General features: G+C 48.5%; 2 protein-coding genes and 2 long non-coding RNA genes across 6 annotated transcripts in view; 3 read left to right on the forward strand and 1 right to left on the reverse strand.

Moving 5' to 3' along the window:
* LOC144246298 (uncharacterized) overlaps positions 1 to 22,739 on the reverse strand; it is a 48,901-nt gene that overhangs the window by 6,256 nt on the left and 19,906 nt on the right. The gene's annotated exons all lie outside the window — the stretch shown is intronic.
* On the forward strand, positions 4,057 to 8,910 carry LOC146763359 (uncharacterized). The gene is made up of 5 exons (XR_014952192.1): positions 4,057 to 7,524; positions 7,603 to 7,644; positions 7,732 to 7,868; positions 7,971 to 8,051; positions 8,132 to 8,910. It is a non-coding gene; the product is annotated as an uncharacterized LOC146763359 (long non-coding RNA).
* Positions 8,981 to 11,355, forward strand: LOC146763360 (uncharacterized). Its single transcript, XR_014952193.1, has 3 exons — positions 8,981 to 9,313; positions 9,394 to 10,558; positions 10,636 to 11,355. It is a non-coding gene; the product is annotated as an uncharacterized LOC146763360 (long non-coding RNA).
* Positions 15,836 to 19,843, forward strand: LOC144246588 (uncharacterized). Its single transcript, XM_085569653.1, has one exon. It carries the CDS (start codon positions 16,453 to 16,455, stop codon positions 18,904 to 18,906), a length of 2,454 nt encoding a protein of 817 aa, XP_085425779.1. The 5' UTR covers positions 15,836 to 16,452; the 3' UTR covers positions 18,907 to 19,843.

Consider the following 22,739-nt stretch of genomic DNA (forward strand, 5'->3'; position numbering starts at 1 on the left):
GCCCCCACCTGAGCAGCTTTTGCTGGGAGTAAAGCACGTGCTGCTGTGCCCGAAATCCACAGTGGAGAACTTCAGCAGATAATACTGTAGTTATCCTTGGTTTACTTTATGGCACAAGTTACAAATGACTCGGCTGCTAAAACTTAGGTTCCAGTGCTGCAGCTCTTTTTCCTCTACTTGGCTCCGAGGGTACACAGCACCGTACAAAACTGCACCTGATTTGTAAACAAATGTCATTTGTTCTGATTATTGAAGCCGGGCTTTATTCAGTCGAGTCCCGGCTGTGTGCTGCCCCAGGTCCTTGGTACAAATAGGGTACGGGGGGTGGGGGAACCAGAACTGCACATTCCTTGTGATATGGATGGGATTTGAGGAGGGCTACAGGAAAAGGAGATGCAAAACGAGGGAATTGCTTTTACATGTAACTATTCTTGTCCTAAAGGAGCCATCAGCTCTGTCCCCAGAGCTGAGTTACGAGTGTGTGTTGAAAGAGCCGCAAGCCTTTAGGGGCTGCAGTTTGTGTGCCCTGGAATGAGGTGCCCTGAGGAAATGTGTGAGCCGGAGGGAGCCGGGGCCGGGCGGAGGGAGCCGAGCTGTGGGAATGGGCGAATGGAGGCGGGAGCGGGCGGGAATAGCCGAGCGTGGCCGAAAGCGGCCGAAAGGGCCCGAGGAGCCGAGCGGAGCCGAGCGGCTCCGAGTTCAGCCGAGGCGAGCCGAGCGGCTCCGAAGAGGCGAATCGAGCCGAATGCAACCGGCAATAGCCGAGCTTAGCCGAAAGTAGCCGAAACCGACCGAGGAGCCGAGTCCAGCCGAACCGAGCCGAGTCCAGCCGAACCGAGCCGAGTCCAGCCGAACCGAGCCGAGCTCCGCCGATCTCAGCAGCCCGGGCGGGGCGGGGCGCCGGGGCGGAGCCGGGGCGGCGGGAGGATCCCTCCTGTCCCTCTCTCCCGCTCCATCCTCCTGCCCGTATTCCCCTCGGTTATCTCTCTTTCCCCCGTTTCCGTGTCCCCCCCAAACCCGGCTCCTTCCTGTCCTGTCCCTGCCCCGCTGCTCCGTTCCATTCCCCCTCTGTCCCGTCCCTCTTCCTCCCCTGCCGGACTTTCCCTTCCCCGCCCGCTTTCCTCCGCAGCCCGACCTCCCTCCTCGCCCTTTCGCACGTCCCGCTCTCCCTCCTCTCTTCCCGTCCCCTTCGCTTCTTTCCCCCGCAGCCGGGGGCTCGGGGCGCCGGAGAATAAAGCCCCGAGGGCCGGAGCCGGCGCCCCCCGGGCCTTGCGGGAGTCCCCGCACGGGGCCGGAGCTCTCGGCGGATCCCCCGCGCCGCTCGGACCCCGCCCCGGCGCTGCCGGACCCGCGGCTCCGCCGGCGCCGCGCTGCGAGCGGCCCCCGCTCCGTGCCGGGCCGGCCGTGCCGCGTCCCCGCCGCCTCTGCCGCTCCCTCTTTCTGCCCCCGGCCCGCGACAGCGAGGCGGGGCAGCAGCTTCGAGCCTCCTGGGGGCTGCCCCCCTTCCTTGCTGCGGCGGAGTCCCTTTCTGGGGGGATGGAGGTGTGGGAAGGGCTGGAAGGGAGCGCTGGGCTGCTGTCCGGGGCAGTTGGACTCGTCCTGTGCCTTCTTCGGGGGTCAGGAAAAGGGGCCGAAGACTCGGGGCTCTGATGTCATTTGGGGCACCCCAAGGTCCCCAGGAGAGGGACGCACACTGCGGTGCGGGAGCGGGTGGGTGGCGAATGAGGGGGGGTCACGCTGGGTGCCGTCCCGCAGAGGGACCCAAAGCTGCCCCAAAATTCCCAGGGAGGGGTGTGTGGAATACTAAAACCTGGCAAGTGTTTTGTTTTCACAGCTATTGGTAAAGAATAGGAAGCTATGGCTGAACTCATTTGGAAGGAAGCCCGCTCTCTCTCCACTCATTTGTACCCATGAACGTAGGAAACTCTGACTGGGGATGAGCAGTAATTTTGAAAATCATGCCCTAGCCTTTTTCTCTAGGAACGAACCAAGCAAGTGTCCTGAAACCAGCGGAGCAGCTGCAGGGGCTGAAGGGAACAGAAAGGGCTCCCGGCACCTTTTGCCTCCGTTCTCTGCCATTCCCCAAAAGGCGTCGCAGTCTCGGAAGAGGCGTTTGTCATCCAGCCTGCCAAAATGAAGACCTGTCAAATCCTAGCTCTGCCTTTTGTTTAACGTGTTCTTACTTCCTATCTATGTCATCACAGAAAGCAAGGAAAGAAGAAATGTGACTGGTTCCCACTATTGCTCCGTGCAGGCATTTTTAAAGGCTGCTGTACTTCTATCCTCTTTTTCCACTCCAAGCTTGACTTTTCCCCTCCTTTTTCGAGGTCTGCTGCTTTGAGTGTCCCAAGGAGGGCTGGGTTCCTCGGCAGAGGTCTTAGGAGTTGCTGCTGATTCTGCTTTTTGCGAAGGTGTAGCAAAGTGTGCTACCAAAAGGACAGTTTTCTCCAGGGGAAAGTTTTCTCTCAATAATCATCAATGCACGTATGTGTTTTAATCGTGTAACCGGATGGATTAAGAAAAGCCAACACCCGTAGCAGATTTCTGTTGGATCTGTGTCTGTGAGAAGTGGGCTGTGTCCTGGAGACGGAGAGACGCTGTTGGAGGGTGGCAACAGCGGCAGGTGTGAGCTGTGAGGATGAGGAGGGCTCAGAGCAGCCCCAAGTGTGAGCTGTGAGGATGAGGAGGGCTCAGAGCAGCCCCAGGTGTGAGCTGTGAGGATGAGGAGGGCTCAGAGCAGCCTCAGGTGTGAGCTGTGAGGATGAAGAGGGCTCAGAGCAGCCCCAGGTGTGAGCTGTGAGGATGAGGAGGAGGGGGCGGCTCCTCCTGGGGCTGATTTAGGGGGTTTTCCTCACATCACTTTTGTTCGGAGCTGCTGGAGGAGAGGAGTTTATGGGGGGTTCCCGGGGCTGTCTCCTGGAAGGACGGTGAGTGCTTTGGACAGGGTCCGGGGAATCGCCTGGATCCGCACTTGGATCCGTGGAGCATGGCCCAAGGGAGGAGCCGAGGGACAAACCTTTGTGCGGAGAAGCAGCAGCCAAGCAGGTGAGCCGGTGCGCTTTTGTAGCGGGGACTTTTCTCCTTTCCCTTTTAAATTTCGTTATCCTGAGGTTGACTTGGAGGGGGCTGCCCTGTTGTTCCTCCTTTTAAGGGGTTTGGATTGAGGTAAAATTCTCCCTTTTGCCATCATTCGAGGCAAGCCCCTTGTTTTTCTGCTCTTCTAGGGGACGCAGTTGAAGGGGAGCGCACATTTCTGTGCCCTCGTTGGAGTGAGGTGAGCGCCGGAGCGTGGCGTCAGTGTCGGGGCTCCAGAGGAAGGGAGCTGCAGCCGTGGCAGCGCTGGCAGGGCGGGGATCGGGCTGTGCCGCTGCGTTCGGGGCGCTTCTTCTGCCCCCGGCCCGGCAGCGAAGGGTGCGGCGCGGAGCCCTGCCGGCAGTGCCGGGGCTGGCCGGGGCGGAAGGGGAGCTGGGCGCGGCTGGGCTGCCGCGGGCCCGCCGGAGCCGCGCCGGTGCGAGCCGTGCGGAGCCGAGCGGAGCTTTGGCCGGGCCGGCGGGCGGGGGAGGCGGCGCGGGCGGGGCCGGTGCCGGCCGGTGCCGCCGCTCCGTCCGCTCCGGGCGCGGGGCTCGGGCGCCGCCGGGGCCCCCCGGGCCCGGTGCCGGCCCCGCCGGGCCGGGGGCAGCGGGCGGGGGTCTGCCGGCGCGGCGCCGCCTCTGCTGCCGGAGGAGCCGCTTTCCTGCCGGAGCCGGGAGCGCCCGGGGCCGGGAGCGCGGCTCCGCATCTTCCAGCCTCCCTCGCTGCGCTGCTTTTGAGGCGCTCCTGGGGAATTCATTGGGTCCTTTTCTTTTGTTCGGAGTCGGTGTGTGAGAAGGGTCACGGTGTGCTTGTTGGTTGTTACGGTTCTTGGTTCGGGTGCTGTGACAAGGGTTTTTTTGGGTTGAGTTTGTTGTTGGATTTTTTTTTTTTGTGTGTGTGTGTGCGATATGTTGGATTTTTTGTTTTGTTTATTTTTATATTATAAAAATATAACTGTAGCTATCTTCTGAAAAGGTATTTTTTTAAGGTTTACAATGGTTTTTATGGGTCGTAGCATGAAGTACAGGGTTGGTTTTTAATTAGGTTGTGGTGACTTTTATTAGCATGAGTATGTAGTGTTAGTTTTGGTGGGTTTGAGGTAGTGTCCTGTAGTTAATTAGTGAGGGTTTTTTAAATATTGATAATTGCATTTTTGTTAATTCTCTTATAGTGGTTTTATTAATTTGGTTTGTTTAATTGTCGTGTACGTTTTATTGTTACCGGTAATTTGGGAGTTATTGTTTATGGTTACATTTATCTTTTGGTGACGTGTTTATTTCTAGGTGGTATTTGTATTTTGATGGTTTGAGGCATTACGGGTTTATTGAGTTAGGAATATTTTTTTTTGTGGTTAATTGAAGTTTATTTATTTGGGGTTTTGTTTCAGTTTGATGTATTTGTTGGTTGCTTTTTATTAGTTTTTTTTTTTAGGAACTTGTGTATTTATACGGTGGATTTTTTTAGGTAGTTATTTTTTTGGGTGCTTATCTTTTTATTGTCTAGTGGTTTCGATTTTTGTTAATCCTGTTTATTCGTTTGGTTTTTAAAGCTAATTTAGCAGAATACTGGTTACTCTTTGAGTTAGTGTGGAGGTATGGTTTTCATTTTTAGCAGCTTTCAGGATCTGTTGTATGGTTTGAAGTTTAGTAAATTGGTTGGACTTCTTTATCTAGTGGGTTTTGTGATTTGTTTTGTGGGCTTCTATAGGGGTGATTTTATTTTTGTTTCATTTTTGTGATGTGTCTCACTAACAACTGTTAGTGAAAAGAGTGTAGTGTGGGGGTTTTTTTGCTGGTAGTTGGTTCTATGGTGGTGTATTTTTAGTTTCTGTTGTTTGTTTTTGGGTTTCTTTTGTTAATTTGTAATTATTTTTAAGGTTTTAGGGCAATTGAGATTTTTTATATGGATGTCCTGAAAGATAACAGTTAATTTATTTGCTTTATGTGGAATTGATGGCAGGGTAGAGGACATTTTTGTATAGAATGTTTTTTTAAATCATAGTACTAAAATAATACCATGGTAAGAGGGGCTGTGTTTTATTGTTTGTTTCTGGGGTGGTTTGGCATTTTCTTAGAGGTTGGGGTTTTTTTTGTTGGCTCATGGAGCCATTCTGACTGTTTTTGATTATATTGGTCGGAATTTAATGATTCTTTTGTTATTTTATTTTTAGTAATTGGATTTTTTCTGTAGGCTTTTTGATTTTGCCTTTTTTTTTTTTTCCTGTGGTGTAATAGTCTTTTAGAAGAATTTGGATTATTTTAAAAAATATTTTTGTTATACTTTTAATCTAATGTTGTTGGATTATTACAGATGTTTTGGAGTTTTATTTTTTTAAGTTTCATTTGGATGAATTTATGCTGGATCGTGGGACTGTGTTTTTATTTTTGGGGCAGTTGGTTGTAGGTGTATTGTATGTTTTTCAAGTGAAGGTAAATCGAGGTTTGTATTTGATTGTTAGAGGAATGGAGAAAAATGTTTTGGTAATGTTAACAGTGGTGTGTTATTTTGTGGTTTTTGTTTTATAATAAGTCTGGTACAGTAGTGTTTAATGGTGGAGTTCTTTAAGGTATGATAGTTTATAGTTAATTCTTATTGGTTTTAGGTTTGTGTGTAGGTTAGAGGAGGTTCTGGAAGGGCGAGTGTGTTTTGTAGATGAGTTTTAGTGTTTCAGTTTATAGAGCATTTTTTGGATGGGAGTTACAGTATTTTGAGTTGTTTGGTGTCGCTGGTGATGTATTGTTGAGGTGGTAAGGAGGATTTGTTGGGTTTTTTTAAAGGTTTATTGTAGACAGTTTTAGATAGTTGTGGTGGGTTGCTTAATTGTTTTGTGTTTTTTTAGCTTTTTACTAGTTATTTGAAATACATTAGAGTTTTTTGGGTTTATTGAAATACTTGATTTTGAGGAAGTTCCTGATTAGAAAGTATGGGGTTTTTTTGGCTTAAAATAAAAATTTTGTATTTTAGTTTTAGTGAGGTTTATTTTTTTTTCTTTTCTTACTACTATATTTTGTGATATGTGTGAGGTTATTAATAGGAATAGCTTTACTTTTATATGTTGAAATGAGGGTAGTGTGTATTGCGTACTGGTGTTCATAAAGGTTTAATATTTTTATGGTTCTGATGTGTTAGGTTAATGAATTTATGAAGTTTACAAGACTTTTTTTGGCTTTATTTTGATACAGGCAGGGTTTTCTTAGTTTTAAGGATTTGTTTGGCATAGATTTTAGATGTCTTATTGAGGAGATAGGACAAGGTGTCTCTGTTAATCTGTTCAGCAATTTGGATACTGGGTAAATAAAATTAATATTTTGGTAGAATGTTTGGGTTTTGTTAGTTTATTTATTTATGGATTTGTGTGCCTGCAGCTGTAGTGTCTCTGCTGCAAGTCTCAGTATCCATTCATGTTTGTGTGCATCAGGCAGTCCACTCGTGTACCAGCGAGTCCCCCCTGCAAGCGGCCGCAGAGCCGCTCCTTCGCTCTCCTGGGAATTCGGGGAGCGGCACACGGCTCTGCGACGAAGCCTTGATCTTTGTCACTTGGAGGTGGCACCAGGGAGCCTCAGGAGCGGCCGAGGAGTTGCTGTGAGTCGGGGAACTACTAGTGAGGGGGACCAGGGTCCACTCGAGTTTTGGGAACGCCACCTCACCTCGCCTGCTCTTCAGCCAGGCAGACCCTGCCAGGAGCGCGTGGGCGAAGCGTGCGGCCCGAGGAGCCCGGCGTTCTCAGGAGAATAATGGTGAGCAGAGAATTGCTGGGTTGTGGCTGCTGTGCGGCTGAGATCGTGCAGTGATGTTTGGTGTTCTCGATTGCAGCTGAGCATGGGACCACAGCCCGGTGACCAAAGGACATTCCCCGCAGGCGAGGCAGCCTCCATTGGCACGCAACGTGGATTCTCATCCCCAGATGCCAGAGAGATAAGTGGAGGGCTAAGGCCCACAGAGGGGGTGAAAGCTGGGTGCTTGGAGGGCCTTTAGGATCAGCTTTTGGGGCAGGGATGTGCAAGAAGTGTCCCCTTAGGCCAGCTAAAGGCAAAGTGTCTGTTTTGATCACAGTGCTGAGGTGCTCAGGGCAGAGCAGTTCTGGTGTGTGTCCTGTCACTTGACTCTGGTGCCCTCTGTGTTGTTTGGTTCTCTCGGTCCTTGCAGACATTCTCAAAATCTCATCAAAACCTCTCTCTCCCTGTCCTGTGTCACGGGTGTCTGCACATACTTGTCCCACAGCTGCTCTGCCCTGTTGCATGGCCTGTAATAGCACAAGTCCCGGGGACTTGAAATTTGTAATGCAGGATGTAGTTGGGCTCTAGATTGTATTAGGAGATTGACATAACATGTTTGGTGCTGTTGAGTTGTCCTGCAGCTGTTTGACACTAGTCCTAACTTCCTTTCAGATGCAGACAGTCCAAATCAGTGGCAGAGAGCCCCAGTCCTGGGGGAGGGTTTTCCCATGAGCAGGTCAGTCATTGTTTGCATTTGCAGGGGCAGCCTAAATGGTGACTGTGTTACAGCAGTGTTCTTTGCCTTTATTTTTAGGAGGTCCAGGCAGATAGCAGCAGTCAAGGCCAAGTGTCCAGGGTGAGCAGTGGACAGAAACAGTTGTTTTTGCTCAGCTTTTATTTTTTGGTGCAACTCTAAGTGTTTATTCTTGATTTTGTGCTTTAGGGAATTGACTCGGAGTGCGCATACCTCTGTCTCCAACTGGCTGATGGACCGGGTTTCATGCATGTGTGATCTCGCTGGAAGCATTACAGGACCCTGTGATGGAGCCTTCCAATCCTGCATTTCCAGGTCCCATCCTGGTAGTCCTGAGGAATGGCCGAGGTGTTGCGGTGAGTCGGGGAGGAATGAGATTCCACTCGTGTCTCAGCAATGCCATGTCATCTTGTCTCCACCTAACCTAGGTGTCCCCTGCGATGACGGTGTCAGAATCCAAGCACGCCCAAAGTGTGAGGGCCAAGAACCCTGGCATTCTGAGGAGGATGGTGAGTAGCAGAATTACCAGGTTTTGGCCCATTTGCTGTTAAGACTGTGCACTGATGTTTAGTTTTCTTTCCCTTGGCAGACCAAGAGGTGACAGCTGGAACTTACGAGACAGGGAGATGGCGTTCTTCTGCACCCAACAGGGATTTGCATCCCCAGATCTGGGCAAGATAAGTGGAGGGTTACGACCCACAGAGGGGGTGATAAGCAGGGTGCCAGGTTGGGACTCCCCAGGAGGGGTTTTTGAGTCAGTTTGGAATTAGGGATGTCCAAGAAGTGTCTCCTTAGGCCACCTAAAGGCAAAAAGTGTCTGTTTTGATCTTAGTGCTGAGGCATGCAGGGCAGAGCAGTTCTGCTGTGTGTCCTGTTACTTGTCTCTGGTGCCCTCTGTGTTGTTTGGTTCTCTCGGTCCTTGCAGACATTCTTCTCATCAAAACCTCTCTCTCCCTGTCCTGTCCTCTGGTTTGTCAGGTCCTATCCTCTGTCACGGGTGTCTGCATGTATTTATCCTGGAGCTGTTCTGCCCTGATGCATAGCCTGTAATAGCACAAGTCCTGGGGACTTGAAATTTGTATTGCAGGATGTAGTTGGGCTCTAGATTGTATTAGGAGATTGACATAACATGTTTGGTGCTGTTGAGTTGTCCTGCAGCTGTTTGACACTAGTCCTAACTTCCTTTCAGATGCAGACAGTCCAAATCAGTGGCAGAGAGCCCCAGTCCTGGGGGAGGGTTTTCCCATGATCAGGTCAGTCATTGTTTGCATTTGCAGGGGCAGCCTAAATGGTGACTGTGTTACAGCAGTGTTCTTTGCCTTTATTTTTAGGAGGTCCAGGCTGATAGCAGCAGTCAAGGCCAAGTGTCCAAGGTGAGCAGTGCACCTAAGGAGTTGTTTTTGCTCAGCTTTTATTTTTTGGTGGAACTGTAAGCATCCATTGTTGTTTGTGTGCTTTAGGGAATCCACTCAGAGTACTCATACCTCTGTCTCCAACTGGCTGATGGACTGGGTTTCATGCATGTGTGATCTTGCAGGAAGCATTACAGGACCCTGTGACAGAGCCTTCCAATTTTGCCTTTCAAGGTCCCATCCTGGTAACCCACAGGAATGGTCAAGGAGTTGCGGTGAGGCAGGGAGGAGGATCGAGGATCCACTCAAGTTTCAGCAATGCCATGTCACCTTGTCTGCCCTTAACCTAGGTGTACCTGGAGATGGTGTCGGCCTCCAAGCACGCCTGAGGTGTGTGGCCCGAGACTTCTTGGGAGATGGTGAGTGGCAGAATTGTCAGGTTCTGGCCCATGTGCTGTTAAGGCAGTGCACTGATGTTTGGTTTTCTTTCTCTTGGCAGAGCAAGAGATAACAACAGCCTGGTGACAACTGGAACTTCCCAGACAGGCAGGAGGCCTCGTTCTGCACCTGATGGGCATTTGCATCCCCAGATATGGGCAAGATAAGTGGAAGGCTACAACCCACAGAGGGGGTGGAAGAAAGGTGCTGGGTTGGGACCCCGCAGGAGGGGTTTTTGAGTCAGTTTTGGAGATGGGGATGTCCAAGAAGTGTCTCCTAAGGCCACCTAAAGGGAACGTGTCTGTTTTGATCACAGTGCTGAGGTGTGCAGGGCAGAGCAGTGCTGGTGTGTGTTCTGTCACTTGTCTCTGGTGCACTCTGTGTTCTTTGGGTCTCTCAGTCCTTTCTTCTCCTCAGAAGCTCTCTCTCCCTGTCCTGTGTCATGGGTGTCTGCACATATCCCACAGCTGCTCTGCCCTGCTGCATAGCCTGTAATAGCACAAGTCCTGGGGACTTGAAATTTGTAATGCAGGGTGTAGTTGGGCTCTAGATTGGATTAGGAGAATGACATAACATGTTTGGTGCTGTTGAGTTGTCCTGCTGCGGTTTAACACTAGTCCTAACTTCCTTTCAGATGCAGACAGCTCAGATCTGTGGCAGAGAACCCCTGTCCTGGGGGAGGGTGTTGCCCTGAACAGGTCAGTCATTGTTTGCATTTGCAGGGGCAGCCTAAATGGTGACTGTGTTACAGCAGTGTTCTTTGCCTTTATTTTTAGGAGGTCCATGCAGATAGCAGCAGTCAAGGCCCTGTGTGCCCGGTGAGCAGTGGACAAAAGCAGTTGTTCTTGCTCAGGTTCCAGTTTTTGGTGCAATTGTAAGCATCCATTGTTGTTTGTGTGCTTTAGGGAATCCACTCAGAGTATGCCAAGCCCCTGTCACCATCAGCTGATGGCCTGGATTTCCTGTGCTTGTGAGCCCTCTGGAAGTATTGCAGGACTCTGAGGTGAAGCCTTGAAATTTTGTATTTCAAGATGGCATCAGGTAGCCTTTGGCAATGGCTGAGGAGTTGTGGTGAGACGCCGAGGTAGGGAGGGGGAGCCAAGGTCCCCTCATGTTTCAGCAATGCCGAGTCACTTTGTCCCTTCTTAACCCAGGCAGACCCTGCTATGACGGTGGCAGCCTCTGAGCCTGGCCAAGTGTGGGGCCCGAGCATTCTTAGGAGAATGGTGAGTAGCAGGATTGCTGGGTTTTGTCCATTGTGCAGCTGAGATCGTGCAGTGATGTTTGGCGTTCTCGATTGTAGCTGAGCACGGGACCACAGCCCAGTGACCAAAGGACATTCCCCGCAGGCGAGGCAGCCTCCATTGGCACGTGACGTGGATTCTCATCCCCAGATGCCAGAGAGATAAGTGGAGAGCTAAGGCCCACAGCGGGGGTGAAAGCTGGGTGCTGGGAGGGCCTTTAGGATCAGCTTTGGGGGCAGGGATGTGCAAGAAGTGTCCCCTTAGGCCAGCTAAAGGCAAAGTGACTGTTTTGATCTCAGTGCTGAGGTGCTCAGGGCAGAGCAGTTCTGGTGTGTGTCCTGTCACTTGTCTCTGGTGCCCTCTGTGTTCTTTGGGTCTCTCAGTCCTTTCTTCTCCTCAAAAGCTCTCTCTCCCTGTCCTGTGTCACAGGTGTCTGCACATATTTGTCCAGCAGCTGCTCTGCCCTGCTGCATAGCCTGTAATAGCACACGTTCTGGGGACTTGAAATTTGTAATGCAGGATGTAGTTGGGCTCTAGATTGTATCAGGAGATTGACATAACTTGTTTGGTGATGCTAAGTTGTCCTCCCTCTGCCAGCCCCTGAAGGACTCCCCCTTCCCCTCCAGATCTTCATTGGGAAATCCCCCTGATCCCTGGGACCCTTCAAAACTCTCCGGGACCCCCAATAACGATCCCCCAGGGACCCACCTTGAACCCTCTGGGACCCCCTGAATGATCCCTGGGAATCCCCAGTGGCCCCCAGGACACCCTGGGACCCCTCCCCATGTGACAACTGAGAGACCCCCTCAAACACTCCATGCCCCCCTTCTGGAATCCATCCTCCACACCCCTGAGTGACGCCCCTGGGACCCTCACATCCCTCCCCACCATCCCTGAGAACCCTCAGAGCCTTCCTGTGGTGGCAATAAAGGCTCCAAGCAATGAAAGAACCACCTCTCCTGTGTCCTGTACCTGCACTGGGAGCACTGGGAGGGACTCTGGGAAAATCAGGAGGGAAGAGGGAACATTGGATGTCACACTGGGAGGGAACTGGGGCAGCTGGGAGGACTCAGGGACTCCTGGGAGCGATCTGCCATGGAAAAGGAGACAAAGGGAGGTGAAGTCATCCCAGAGCCACGGGATATTCCAGACTGAGACCCCAGGACAACAGCAGGAGCAGCCAGGCTGTGAGCCCGGGGCAACTTTGGTGTGGGAGGCATCTGCAATCCCATTCGGAATTTCAGGAGGCCCCAGTGGTGGGCACAGGGCCATGAGCACAAACAGAGGTCCTTTTCCCTGGGAAAGAAAACTCACCAGTCCAGGTTCCTGATGTCAGTTTGTAGGGCTCCCTTGGGACTGTCAGGGCAGCACAAGTTTGAGGTGGGGACAGCTTTGGTCTGGGACCCATCCTTCGATGTTTGGGTTTTTTGCAGTCAGCTGCCTGCTCAGGGCTGGGGGCCCCTGTCTACATACTCTGGCCCTTTTCCTGGTAAAGAAATCTCACCAGTCCAGGTTCCTGATGTCAGTTTGTAGGGGCTCCCTTGGGTCTATCAGGGCAGCACAAGTTTTAGGTGGGGGCAGCTGGGGCCTGGGCTATATCCTTCTATGTTCTTATTTCTTGCAGTCTTCTGGCTGCCCAGGGCCACAGGGTCCTGTGCACAAATTCCAGCCCTTTTCCCTGGGAAAGAAAACTCGCCAGTCTGGGTTCCTGATGTCAATTCGCGGATTGTGCTTGGGATCTTCAAGGCAACCCCTCATCGACATGAGGGCAGCTTGGTTCCACAACACCTCCTTCTCCATTCGGATTTTCAGGGGGCATCCCTTCTTTCGGGGCCCCTGGCTCTTGGACTCTGTTGCTGGCCCTATTCTCTGTGAAACACGGCTCACCCTCTACACTTCCTGATGTCAGTTTTGAGGAGGTGCTTGTCTCTTCCAGGGCAGGCAGAATTCTTGCTGGCAGCAGTTTTGCTCCAGGATTAATCCTGTGCCATTCAGAATGAAAAGATGTTGAAAGTCGCTTGGGGCCACAGACCTCGTGACCCGACCTCTGCCCTTTTTCCCTGTAAAACCAACCTCACCCTCCCTGTGTGTTGATGTCTGTTCACTCGAGGCATGCTGCTCTCCAAGGGCAGCGGGAGTTCCTGCTGTTGGCAGCTGTGGTCTGTGAGAAATCATTCACTGTTTGCAATTTTGGAAGCACAATTCCTGTTTGGCCTGGGGAAAGACTGTTAATTATCTTGGAAATGAAAATCTGGCACCCCATTGTTGAAGGGTCTGGCAAGGGGCTGTGTAGGGGAGGGAACACCCCACAGGACCTTTCTTCACCTCCTAGGTGTAGCAGCTGCCCGTGTGAGCAGCTGCTTTCAGTGCAGCTACCTGGGCACACCTGCCAGGAGCTATGGTAGGAACATCCAGCAGGGACCAGGGAGCAGCCGGACCCACCCAGGCACGGAGCATCCCTTTGAGAGAATGCCAAGGGAAGAGCCCTCTTGCCAAGGGGCAGCACCTGAGCAGGCCGGGCAGCATGTGGGGTTCCAGGGGAGAGCTTTCAACTTTCCCCTTTTATTATGTCAGTCCTTCCCTAGAACCCCCAGACCTTCCACAGCACTCCCAGAAAAAAGAGGGGTTATGGAGAGAAAAGGGGTTTAAAGTATGGGGAAAAGCTTCCTTTTCCATTATTTCTTGCGTTCAAATAATGAGGAAACACGCTTCCCCTGCAATTTTAATGGACTAATTTGAAAGAGTCCCTGCCTTTTCTATGCTGTTAGGGATGCTAATTGACAGGGAATCCCCATATTCCATTTTTTTCCAGTTTAAATAGAGAGGGGAAACCTTGACAATGTTGTTTATGGGTTTGAGTTAAGAGTAACCCTTTTTGTTGTCCTAAGGCTTAAATTGAGGGGGAAGCCCAGCTATCTCTCTTTCTTAGGGGTTTGTATTGAGGGGAAAATTCCTCTGTCTTCATCACTGGAGAGATTTAAAGTGAGGAAAGCCTCTCTTTTCCCAATATTCTAGGGGATTAAATTAAAGGGCAGAAGCCATTTATTTGCCACAGTATCCATTTCAGTGGAGGTAACTTCCCCATTTCCTCACTTTAAGGGATTCACTTGAAGGAGGCTCTTCTAAAATGCTTTTTCAGCATTTAAAACCACCTTTCAGGGCACTTCTTTCTGTGCCCTAGGACTAAGTACCTCAGAGAAAGGCAAGCCTAGCACATACTTAACCTTTATGCTGCCCAGGAGCCTATTATTTTTCTTATTTTTATTTATAATGTAGTTAGTCCTAATTAGTAGCCCCAAGGAGACTTAGACTGTTCATGTGTATTTTTGTCCACCCTTAGTCTCATGTTGAGTACTACTTAGTAGTCACTGAGGAATAATTATATAAGTTAACAGCAAATCACCCAGCTTATCTAGATATGCTGCCTAAAACCAAAGTTTTATTTCTTACCAGTTTTTTTTGCCCTTCGGCTCCAAGCAGTTGTAGAAAAAAGAAAGAGCTGTCATTTCCCTGCAGAGTTTTCTTCTATATCCAGCCCTTTATTCCCCTTGAATTCAAGCCAGAGGAGCCAAACAGCCGCAGCTGCTCTGAGGGCTTTTCTACTCAGTGGGGTTTGCCCCTTCCCTTTTCCTGGGTGCCAGGGGAACGAGAGGCAGGCCCAATTGGGGGTATATTAACCCCAGCCTTTGCCAAGGGGCTTCATTCCCTCTGTGGCATCAGCTGGGGTCAGAGCTCTCCTCTCATTCTGGTGAAGAGGCTCTTTTAGCTTATCTCAGCTTGTTCTCTGCAGCTGCTTTTGGGCTTCTAATGCAACAGAGGCTTTGAAGATACTGTGAAGAAAACAACGTTGAACATGGAGTATTTAAATTCGTAGTTTGGGGTTGAGTATTCAGGGCTGGTAAGGTGCTTTTGTAATTTCTGATTTTTTCTTTTTTTTTTTTAAGAGGAGTGCAACTTCCTGTAATTTCAGGTTGTGTTGAGCACAACATTTTTCCAGCAGATTCATCATGATGCAAAAGGGATCTGCACTGTGTCAAAGATGATGTGTGAGATGGTGGCTTCAGGTGAGTTGAGGATTGTGACTAGGAGAGGGAGAGTGAGCAGGGTACAGAGTTAGGAGTTATCATGGTGGGGGTTTGCAGGCAGTAGGGTGAGAAATGGTGTGTATTTGCAAGGCTTTTCACAAGCATAGCAGAGGCATCCATGTGTCATACAGCACACAAGCTCATCCACTGAACTCACAGAAATGCCACGTAGCTTTGCCTCTCTAACCCAGGTGCCACTCATCATAACAGTGTAAGAGGCCGTCTGAAGACCCTCACTCATTTGCCTGCCGATTGCCACGAGCAGGATTTCCCTTCCCCCTCTGCAGTTCCGGCTTGGAGAAGGCAACAGTGCAGGTGTAGCCGCTGTACCATTACATGCTGTTCCCAACGAGGACCGGCAAGAACTTGGCAAGGAGTTGGCAAGGACTTGGCGAAGACCCAGCGTGGACCCAGCACAGAGCGGCCTACTGCAATTCCTGCTTCACTCTCCACCTTTAAGCCAAATGAACTGTTGGGGTGACTCTGGTGGTCTCTCACTGAAGACCCCTCATCTGCCTCACTACCACCATGACAGATGGAGATCATGAACCCTCTCCCCAAGGACTGAGACTGAGACTCCTACCACAAACAGTGGGCGAAGGGAGAGAATGACCTGACCTGTTCTTCTCCAGTAACTTCAATGGACTTATCCCTTATTGTGTTTGTTCAGCCTAGATGATGTTCTGTAAATACACTTGTTCCCCCACAGCAATTTCAATAGACTCTCATTGTTCTGCCTGCTCCCCCCCTTTCCCTCTGTGGACTATAACTGGACCCCTGGGATAAGTAGAACTTTGGAGACTCTCCCCAACACAACAAGACGGATCCACATCGTCCGGACCAGTGAGGACTCCGCCTGTGTTGGTAGCTATTCCCATCCCCCCTTCTCTCTCTCTCTCTATCCTTTTTATTTCTTTTCTGAACCCACTATCGCATTTATTGTTTTGGCCCTTAATAAAGGTGCATTTGTTGTGATTAAACTGCTGATTGTCTTTTGCACTTTGGGATCGGCTAACGAACCATCACGACACCCCGCTATAAGCGGATCGTGACATTAAAATTGGTGTCACGGACAGGATTTCTGTCTAGGCAGAAGGGTGCAGGTTCTGTGTAGTCTGTAACAGGGGAAGGACGTTTCTTGCCAGCCGCACCTAGCCTGCCAGTACAAAAGACTGAGCATGGTCTGGAAAGCAAGGGGTAAGATTCAGATTTCCCACAGACTGCACATTGCCTAGGTGAAAAAGCACCCACACTGTCTTCAGAAATTGCAAAAGATCTCTTAGTGCAAAAGGCGGGACACTGTTGTGATTATGTGTGTGTTTGGACTGTCTGGGAAGGAAGAGACAACTTGAAGAAACTAAGCAGAGCCTCCCAGGCAGATTTTGTCTCTTCACCCACCCAGGGAAGTGAAGGGCGACACAGCGAAGTCTGTGTGCTTTGAGTAACTTACACTGTTGTTTTATGTGTGTGTTTGGACTGTCTGGGAAGGAAGAGACAACTTGAAGAAACTAAGCAGAGCCTCCCAGGCAGATTTTGTCTCTTCACCCACCCAGGGAAGTGAAGGGCGACACAGCGAAGTCTGTGTGCTTTGAGTAACTTACACTGTTGTTTTATGTGTGTGTTTGGACTGTCTGGGAAGGAAGAGACAACTTGAAGAAACTAAGCAGAGCCTCCCAGGCAGATTTTGTCTCTTCACCCACCCAGGGAAGTGAAGGGCGACACAGCGAAGTCTGTGTGCTTTGAGTAACTTAAGTTTGTACCTCCCTGCTGTGGTTTTGGTCCCTTCACAAAATGAGTGATAACTGTAACGATAAGGGTAAAGTTGAATTTTATGCTTTACTAGCTAAATACAATGCCAAACCTTCTCCGGGAGGAGAAGAATGGGCACAAAGTAATTGGTTTAATTTGGATAATGTGGTTGATAGAATATGTTCTTTACAACATGGTACAAAATTCAAACTGGGCAGAAATAAATCTATCTTATGCTCAGTTTTGGGAGCTTGTCTTACGGCAGCTGTAGAAACTCGCTTCCAGCGAAGAGGTGAGCAAGAAACAATAATAGACTCCCTTCAAAATTTGGTTGAAATTTTACAAAAACAATTACATGAAGAAAGGAATGAAAAACATTCATTGAGAAATGAGAACTATGCATTAAGAGCTGCCTTAAAAGAGGAACACGTTAACAAATCATCTAATGCTGATTCCTCTATAAATCCTGAGGGAAAGGAAACTCCTCACATTAACCAAATTTATCCTCACAAAGAACTTGAGGCAGTAAATAATTGTGGGGAACATTGCTGCTCTCACTTAAGACCTTTAATTAAAACAGAATATAACTATCTCAGTGATGATGATCTTGACCCCCACATCACAACCAAACACATACCATACACCGCCACTGAATTGGCTAAGCTTAAAAAAGAATATGGACGCCTCCCATATGAATCAGAAACAGAATATGTTTTCCGGGTGTCCCTCACTGGTGGCGATCAAATTAAACTAACTGAACAAGAAGCCAGTGGGTACTGGGGACATGGTGTCTTCTTAACAACAGGAGATAAACGTGACTCATGGTCCCTGACACAGCACGCGGCTTTTTGGGCCGGGGGAACGAACCCCTTGGAAAGGGGAGATCCTATAGCTATAATTAGCACCCCCGACCAACTCCTAGAAAGTGTACACAAAGCCGCCTGTTTGAAAATGATTCATGAAAAGAAATTAATTCCTGGCTTTGAATCCCCAATGCAATTACCTGTGAAGCCTGAACTAATGACTCCTTTAATTCGTGGGCTTCCAGAAACACTCAAACCTACTGCCATAGCCTTACAGAAAACTATCATGACATTAAGCCCTACAGAAAAACTAGACAGATTTCTTGGTAACCCCACTAATCGCACTGGATCTACTGGTCCTACCTTTACTCCATCCTGCTCTCCATTCCAAGCTGTAAATTCACAAGCCAGTTCACCTGGCAGTAATCATAAAATTTGGACATGGGGTGAAGTTGCAGAGGATTTGATCAATTATTGTAGAAAATATGGACCTGTAAAAACCCCGGAAGAGAAACCAGAAAAATCAGAGAAAACAAAAGGGATTCGGTCTATTGGGACTCCTTACAGTAAAAATCCAGAAAAGGGAAAACAGAACCCTAGCCGCCAGCATTGGTGGTCACTGGGAGTCCAAAAGGGGGTCCCCAGAGAAGTGATGGATGGTCTGCCCCTTGATAAATTACAGAAAATAATAACTAATTGGTGCTATCGAAAATCAAATCCATCAGTTCAACCCAGTACACACCCTAGTGCACCCACTCTTCCTCATAACATGGGCAGCGAACCAACTCTCCCTCAGCCTCTCCTTCCTCTCCCGAACACGGGTAAGGAAACAACTTTCTCACTGTCCCTCCTGCAAAACAGGGGCAGTGGACAAAAACTAACCATATCACAGCTTTCCTCTCAGAACTCAGGCTGTGACCCAAAATTAACATTCTCCCAGTTTCTCTCTCAAAATCCAGGCAGTGAGTCATCTCTTTCTCAGCCTTTTCCTCAAAATCTGAGCAGAGATTCCTGTGGTTTCAGAGACGCTGAGAAAAGGTACGCTACCTGGGAGAAGGGATTGTTTGTGGTCAGCCTGGCTCTCATTGAAGTGGAAAGACTTGCACTACAACTACCAATTGTATTGAGAAGCCCTTTCAATGATATTAAGACAGTCACTACTGGGACCCTCCCTCCTGACGGGGTGGCCCAGAGGGCCTCGGTAAGAAAGTGGTATGCTCAGACTGAACATTACTGTCACTTCTTCTCAATAACAGATGGAGTTGTGAAAAATTTGGCAATACAAGAAACTGAGAGCTTGGATAGCAGCCAGGACGCACCTGCCTCTGTAATCAAAATGGCCCCTCCTTTTCCCCCCAAACAATCGGCAAGTTCTTGGTTCACTGAACTAATTAATACTGAGGGAGAAAGCAGTGCTCGGGTTGGGGAGCTGATAGCTGTTTGGAGTGCTTTTCAACGTAAGGTACAGAACACCTCTCTTGTCTCTATCTACACTGACTCCTATGCTGTGCACCAAATGATCCTGATAATCCAGCACATTACCCTGGCCAACCTGTTCTGGTGGACATCCCTTACTACAGGGCTGGTACCCCTTGTGCTAAAACCCCCTTGGAATGAATGTGCATGGAAAGCCTCTGGTGCTCTAGGGAAAGAACATTGGATAAATACATGCTGGATAATTCCATCATTCTAACCTTTTCTGCTTCTCGCTGGCAGGAGTCTGTTGTGTTTACTTTTACAGAAGAACTCCAAGGGACATGAAGACCACCTAATCCATGATAAAACTGGTAATACTTTCCTGCATCCTACCACAACCCCAGAGCCAGAAATCAGCTGAGTGTTTGTGGCCTGAAATAATTGTGGTAGCATGCAGAAAAAGTGAAAAGATCTCTTTAAGCACAAAAAGGTTTGTACGCACCAAAGCGTACAGGATTGTTGGCACAATTCAACATTAACACAAACTGCAGAAGTAGTTTGTCTTTGGTTCAAAAATACTGAAGGACTTTCTTTTAAATTTATTCATACCACCACCACCACTCAAACCCAACCACCAGTTATGCTTACCCCGAAAATTTCTAAAGTTGGACCATATATAATTAGGGAAACTGGCCAACAACAGATATTGTTCAATCCGGCATGGTCTCTTAAACAAGTTAAATTGCTAATGCAAAGCAATGTCTCTGAAATTCAGCCAGCTTGTTCACCTTTCTTGCAAACTTCTTTCCACGGTTGGACGACCTGGTTGCGACAGTGGAACCCTTCTGAAACACGGATGCCAAGAGACATAACTGGTGTTGTGGGAACAGGATTGGGAATTCTAAATAGTAAAAGATTTCCAATCCTGGTGGAATTTGGTGAACTTTACTTATGATCCCACCACAAACTTAGCCACAGCTTTTGTGTTAACCATACGCAATGCCTCGGTGCATTCAATATTCCCCATTATTGCATTAGGATTAAATCATGATGGAGCCACTCTCTATCCTTCCGAGCATAGAGAATGGGCCCGACAAATTGATGGTAAATGGCAAACTGTTAATTTAGAATCCTGTATTGTCCGAGAACAACAAGGGTTCATCTGTGAAGGCAATGCAATTATAGCTCAAGATATCTGTTTAGACACAGAACAAAATATCTGTCACTTTGAAATCCATCCTAACAAAACTTCTAAAACATTCCTTGTATATATAGGAAATGGATGTGCATGCTTTAGAACTGCTTGTAATACAGTGTATGTAGAAGACACAGTAGTAGATACTAAAAATCATTCAAATTTTTGTGCTTGTAATTTCACTAAAATTTCTGGATGTGATTTTTCGTTTGAAACTCCAGTTACTTCATATCAACTTTTAGAGTCCAATTACACGCTGATTCATAAGCTATTGCCTACCCCCATTGGAATGAATCTTACTCTGGTGAGGCAATTGTTGCTTCACCAGGATTTAATTGAAATCTTAGGAAAAATCAAGGAGAACGGACAGAAAACATTGGTAACTGTTCATCATGATGCACAAGAAATACATCGGGTCATAGAAAGGGTGAAAAGTGATGCTGAACACAGGTGGTGGGATACACTTTTTGGGTGGTCACCTACTGCTACAGGTATCCTGAACAAATTGTGTCATCCCATTGTTGTCCTTTTGATTTTAGTTTTGATTGGTTTTGCTTTATCAGCAATCTTGTTTGTCATAAATTGGAGAATGATAAAACGATTAACAAAATTGACAGCTATAATTAATGCACACCACCTGGCCAATGTGCTTTATACTGTAGACACCCCCAAGACTATAGACACAAAGCAATTATAAAATTAGAAGATGATTTGTTTTAGTCACTTAGAAAACCTGATTTGAATTTTTATATTGGTTTATTAGAAAATTGTTTATTAATTAATATTGATTATATTGCTTAATGTTGTTTCAATTTATACTAATTATTGTTTTAGTATTTTCCCTGTTCTCTTTTCCTCTCCTTTTCCTTTTTCCCTTCTCTGGGATATGCTGCCAACACTAGACGAGTCCTGAAGACTTCACAACAACACTGCTGAACATCTCTCGAGGGCAATCGTCAGTCACGGGGTGGTGTAAGAGGCCGTCTGAAGACCCTCACTCATTTGCCTGCCGATTGCCACGAGCAGGATTTCCCTTCCCCCTCTGCAGTTCCGGCTTGGAGAAGGCAACAGTGCAGGTGTAGCCGCTGTACCATTACATGCTGTTCCCAACGAGGACCGGCAAGAACTTGGCAAGGAGTTGGCAAGGACTTGGCGAAGACCCAGCGTGGACCCAGCACAGAGCGGCCTACTGCAATTCCTGCTTCACTCTCCACCTTTAAGCCAAATGAACTGTTGGGGTGACTCTGGTGGTCTCTCACTGAAGACCCCTCATCTGCCTCACTACCACCATGACAGATGGAGATCATGAACCCTCTCCCCAAGGACTGAGACTGAGACTCCTACCACAAACAGTGGGCGAAGGGAGAGAATGACCTGACCTGTTCTTCTCCAGTAACTTCAATGGACTTATCCCTTATTGTGTTTGTTCAGCCTAGATGATGTTCTGTAAATACACTTGTTCCCCCACAGCAATTTCAATAGACTCTCATTGTTCTGCCTGCTCCCCCCCTTTCCCTCTGTGGACTATAACTGGACCCCTGGGATAAGTAGAACTTTGGAGACTCTCCCCAACACAACAAGACGGATCCACATCGTCCGGACCAGTGAGGACTCCGCCTGTGTTGGTAGCTATTCCCATCCCCCCTTCTCTCTCTCTCTCTATCCTTTTTATTTCTTTTCTGAACCCACTATCGCATTTATTGTTTTGGCCCTTAATAAAGGTGCATTTGTTGTGATTAAACTGCTGATTGTCTTTTGCACTTTGGGATCGGCTAACGAACCATCACGACACCCCGCTATAAGCGGATCGTGACAAACAGCCATACCTTGGACTCAGGATGAGGCTGGAGACTTGAGCACCCAGGCACACTCGGCAGAGGATAAGTAGCTGACTTGCTGAGATTTGGCCCACATAACACTAAACTCACCCGTTGATTTTCCTGTTCTTTATTTTAGCAGACTAAGAGGCTAACAGGCTATCTCCTCTGAGCCAGACTCAATTCAGGTCCAACGTGGATTCACATCACCAGTCATCCAAAAGATAAGTCAGGGCCACGGCCTGGAGATGGGAGCAGTGGCTTCCTTCTGCACCTGATGGGGATTTTCATCCCCTGATATGTGCAAGATAAGTGGAGGGCTACAATCCACAGAGGGGATGGAAGAGAGGTGCCAGGTTGGGACTCCCCAGGAGGGGTTTTTGAGTCAGTTTTGGAGATGGGGATGTCCAAGACGCGTCCCCATAGGCCTCCTAAAGGGAAAGTGTCTGTTTTGATCACAGTGCTGAGATACGCACTGGAACTACTCTGCCCTGTGTGTCTTATCACTCGTGTCTGGTATATTCTGTGGTGTTTGGGTCTCTCGGTCCTTGCAGACATTCTTCTCGTTGAAAGCCCTCTTTTCCTGTCGTGTCCCCTTCTTTGTCCTGTCCTGTGTCACGGGTGTCTGTACACATTTGTCCCACAGTTTCTCTGCCCTGGTGCATAGCCTGTAATAGCACAAGTCCTGGGGTCTTGAAATTTGTATTGCAGGGTGTAGTTGGGCTCTAGATTGTGTCCGTTGATTGACATAACATGTTTGGTGATGCTAAGTTGTCCTGCAGCCATTTGACACTAGTCCTAACTTCCTTTCAGATGCAGACAGTCCAAATCAGTGGCAGAGAGCCCCAGTCCTGGGGGAGGGTGTTGCCATGAGTAGGTCAGTCATTGTTTGCTTTTGTAGGGGAAGCCTAAATTGTGACTGTGTTACAGCAGTGTTCTTTGCCTTTATTTTTGGGAGGTCCAGGCAGATAGCAGCAGTCAAGGCCCTGTGTGCCAGGTGAGCAGTGGACAGAAGGAGTTATTCTGGCTCAGATCTCAATTTCTGGTGCAATTCTAAGCATCCACTCTAGGTTACTTTGTTTTCTTTTAGGCAGTCTT

The sequence above is a fragment of the Lonchura striata genome, chromosome 1A (assembly GCF_050655825.1).
Source record: "Lonchura striata isolate lonStrDom1 chromosome 1A, ASM5065582v1, whole genome shotgun sequence".
NCBI lineage: Eukaryota > Metazoa > Chordata > Aves > Passeriformes > Estrildidae > Lonchura > Lonchura striata.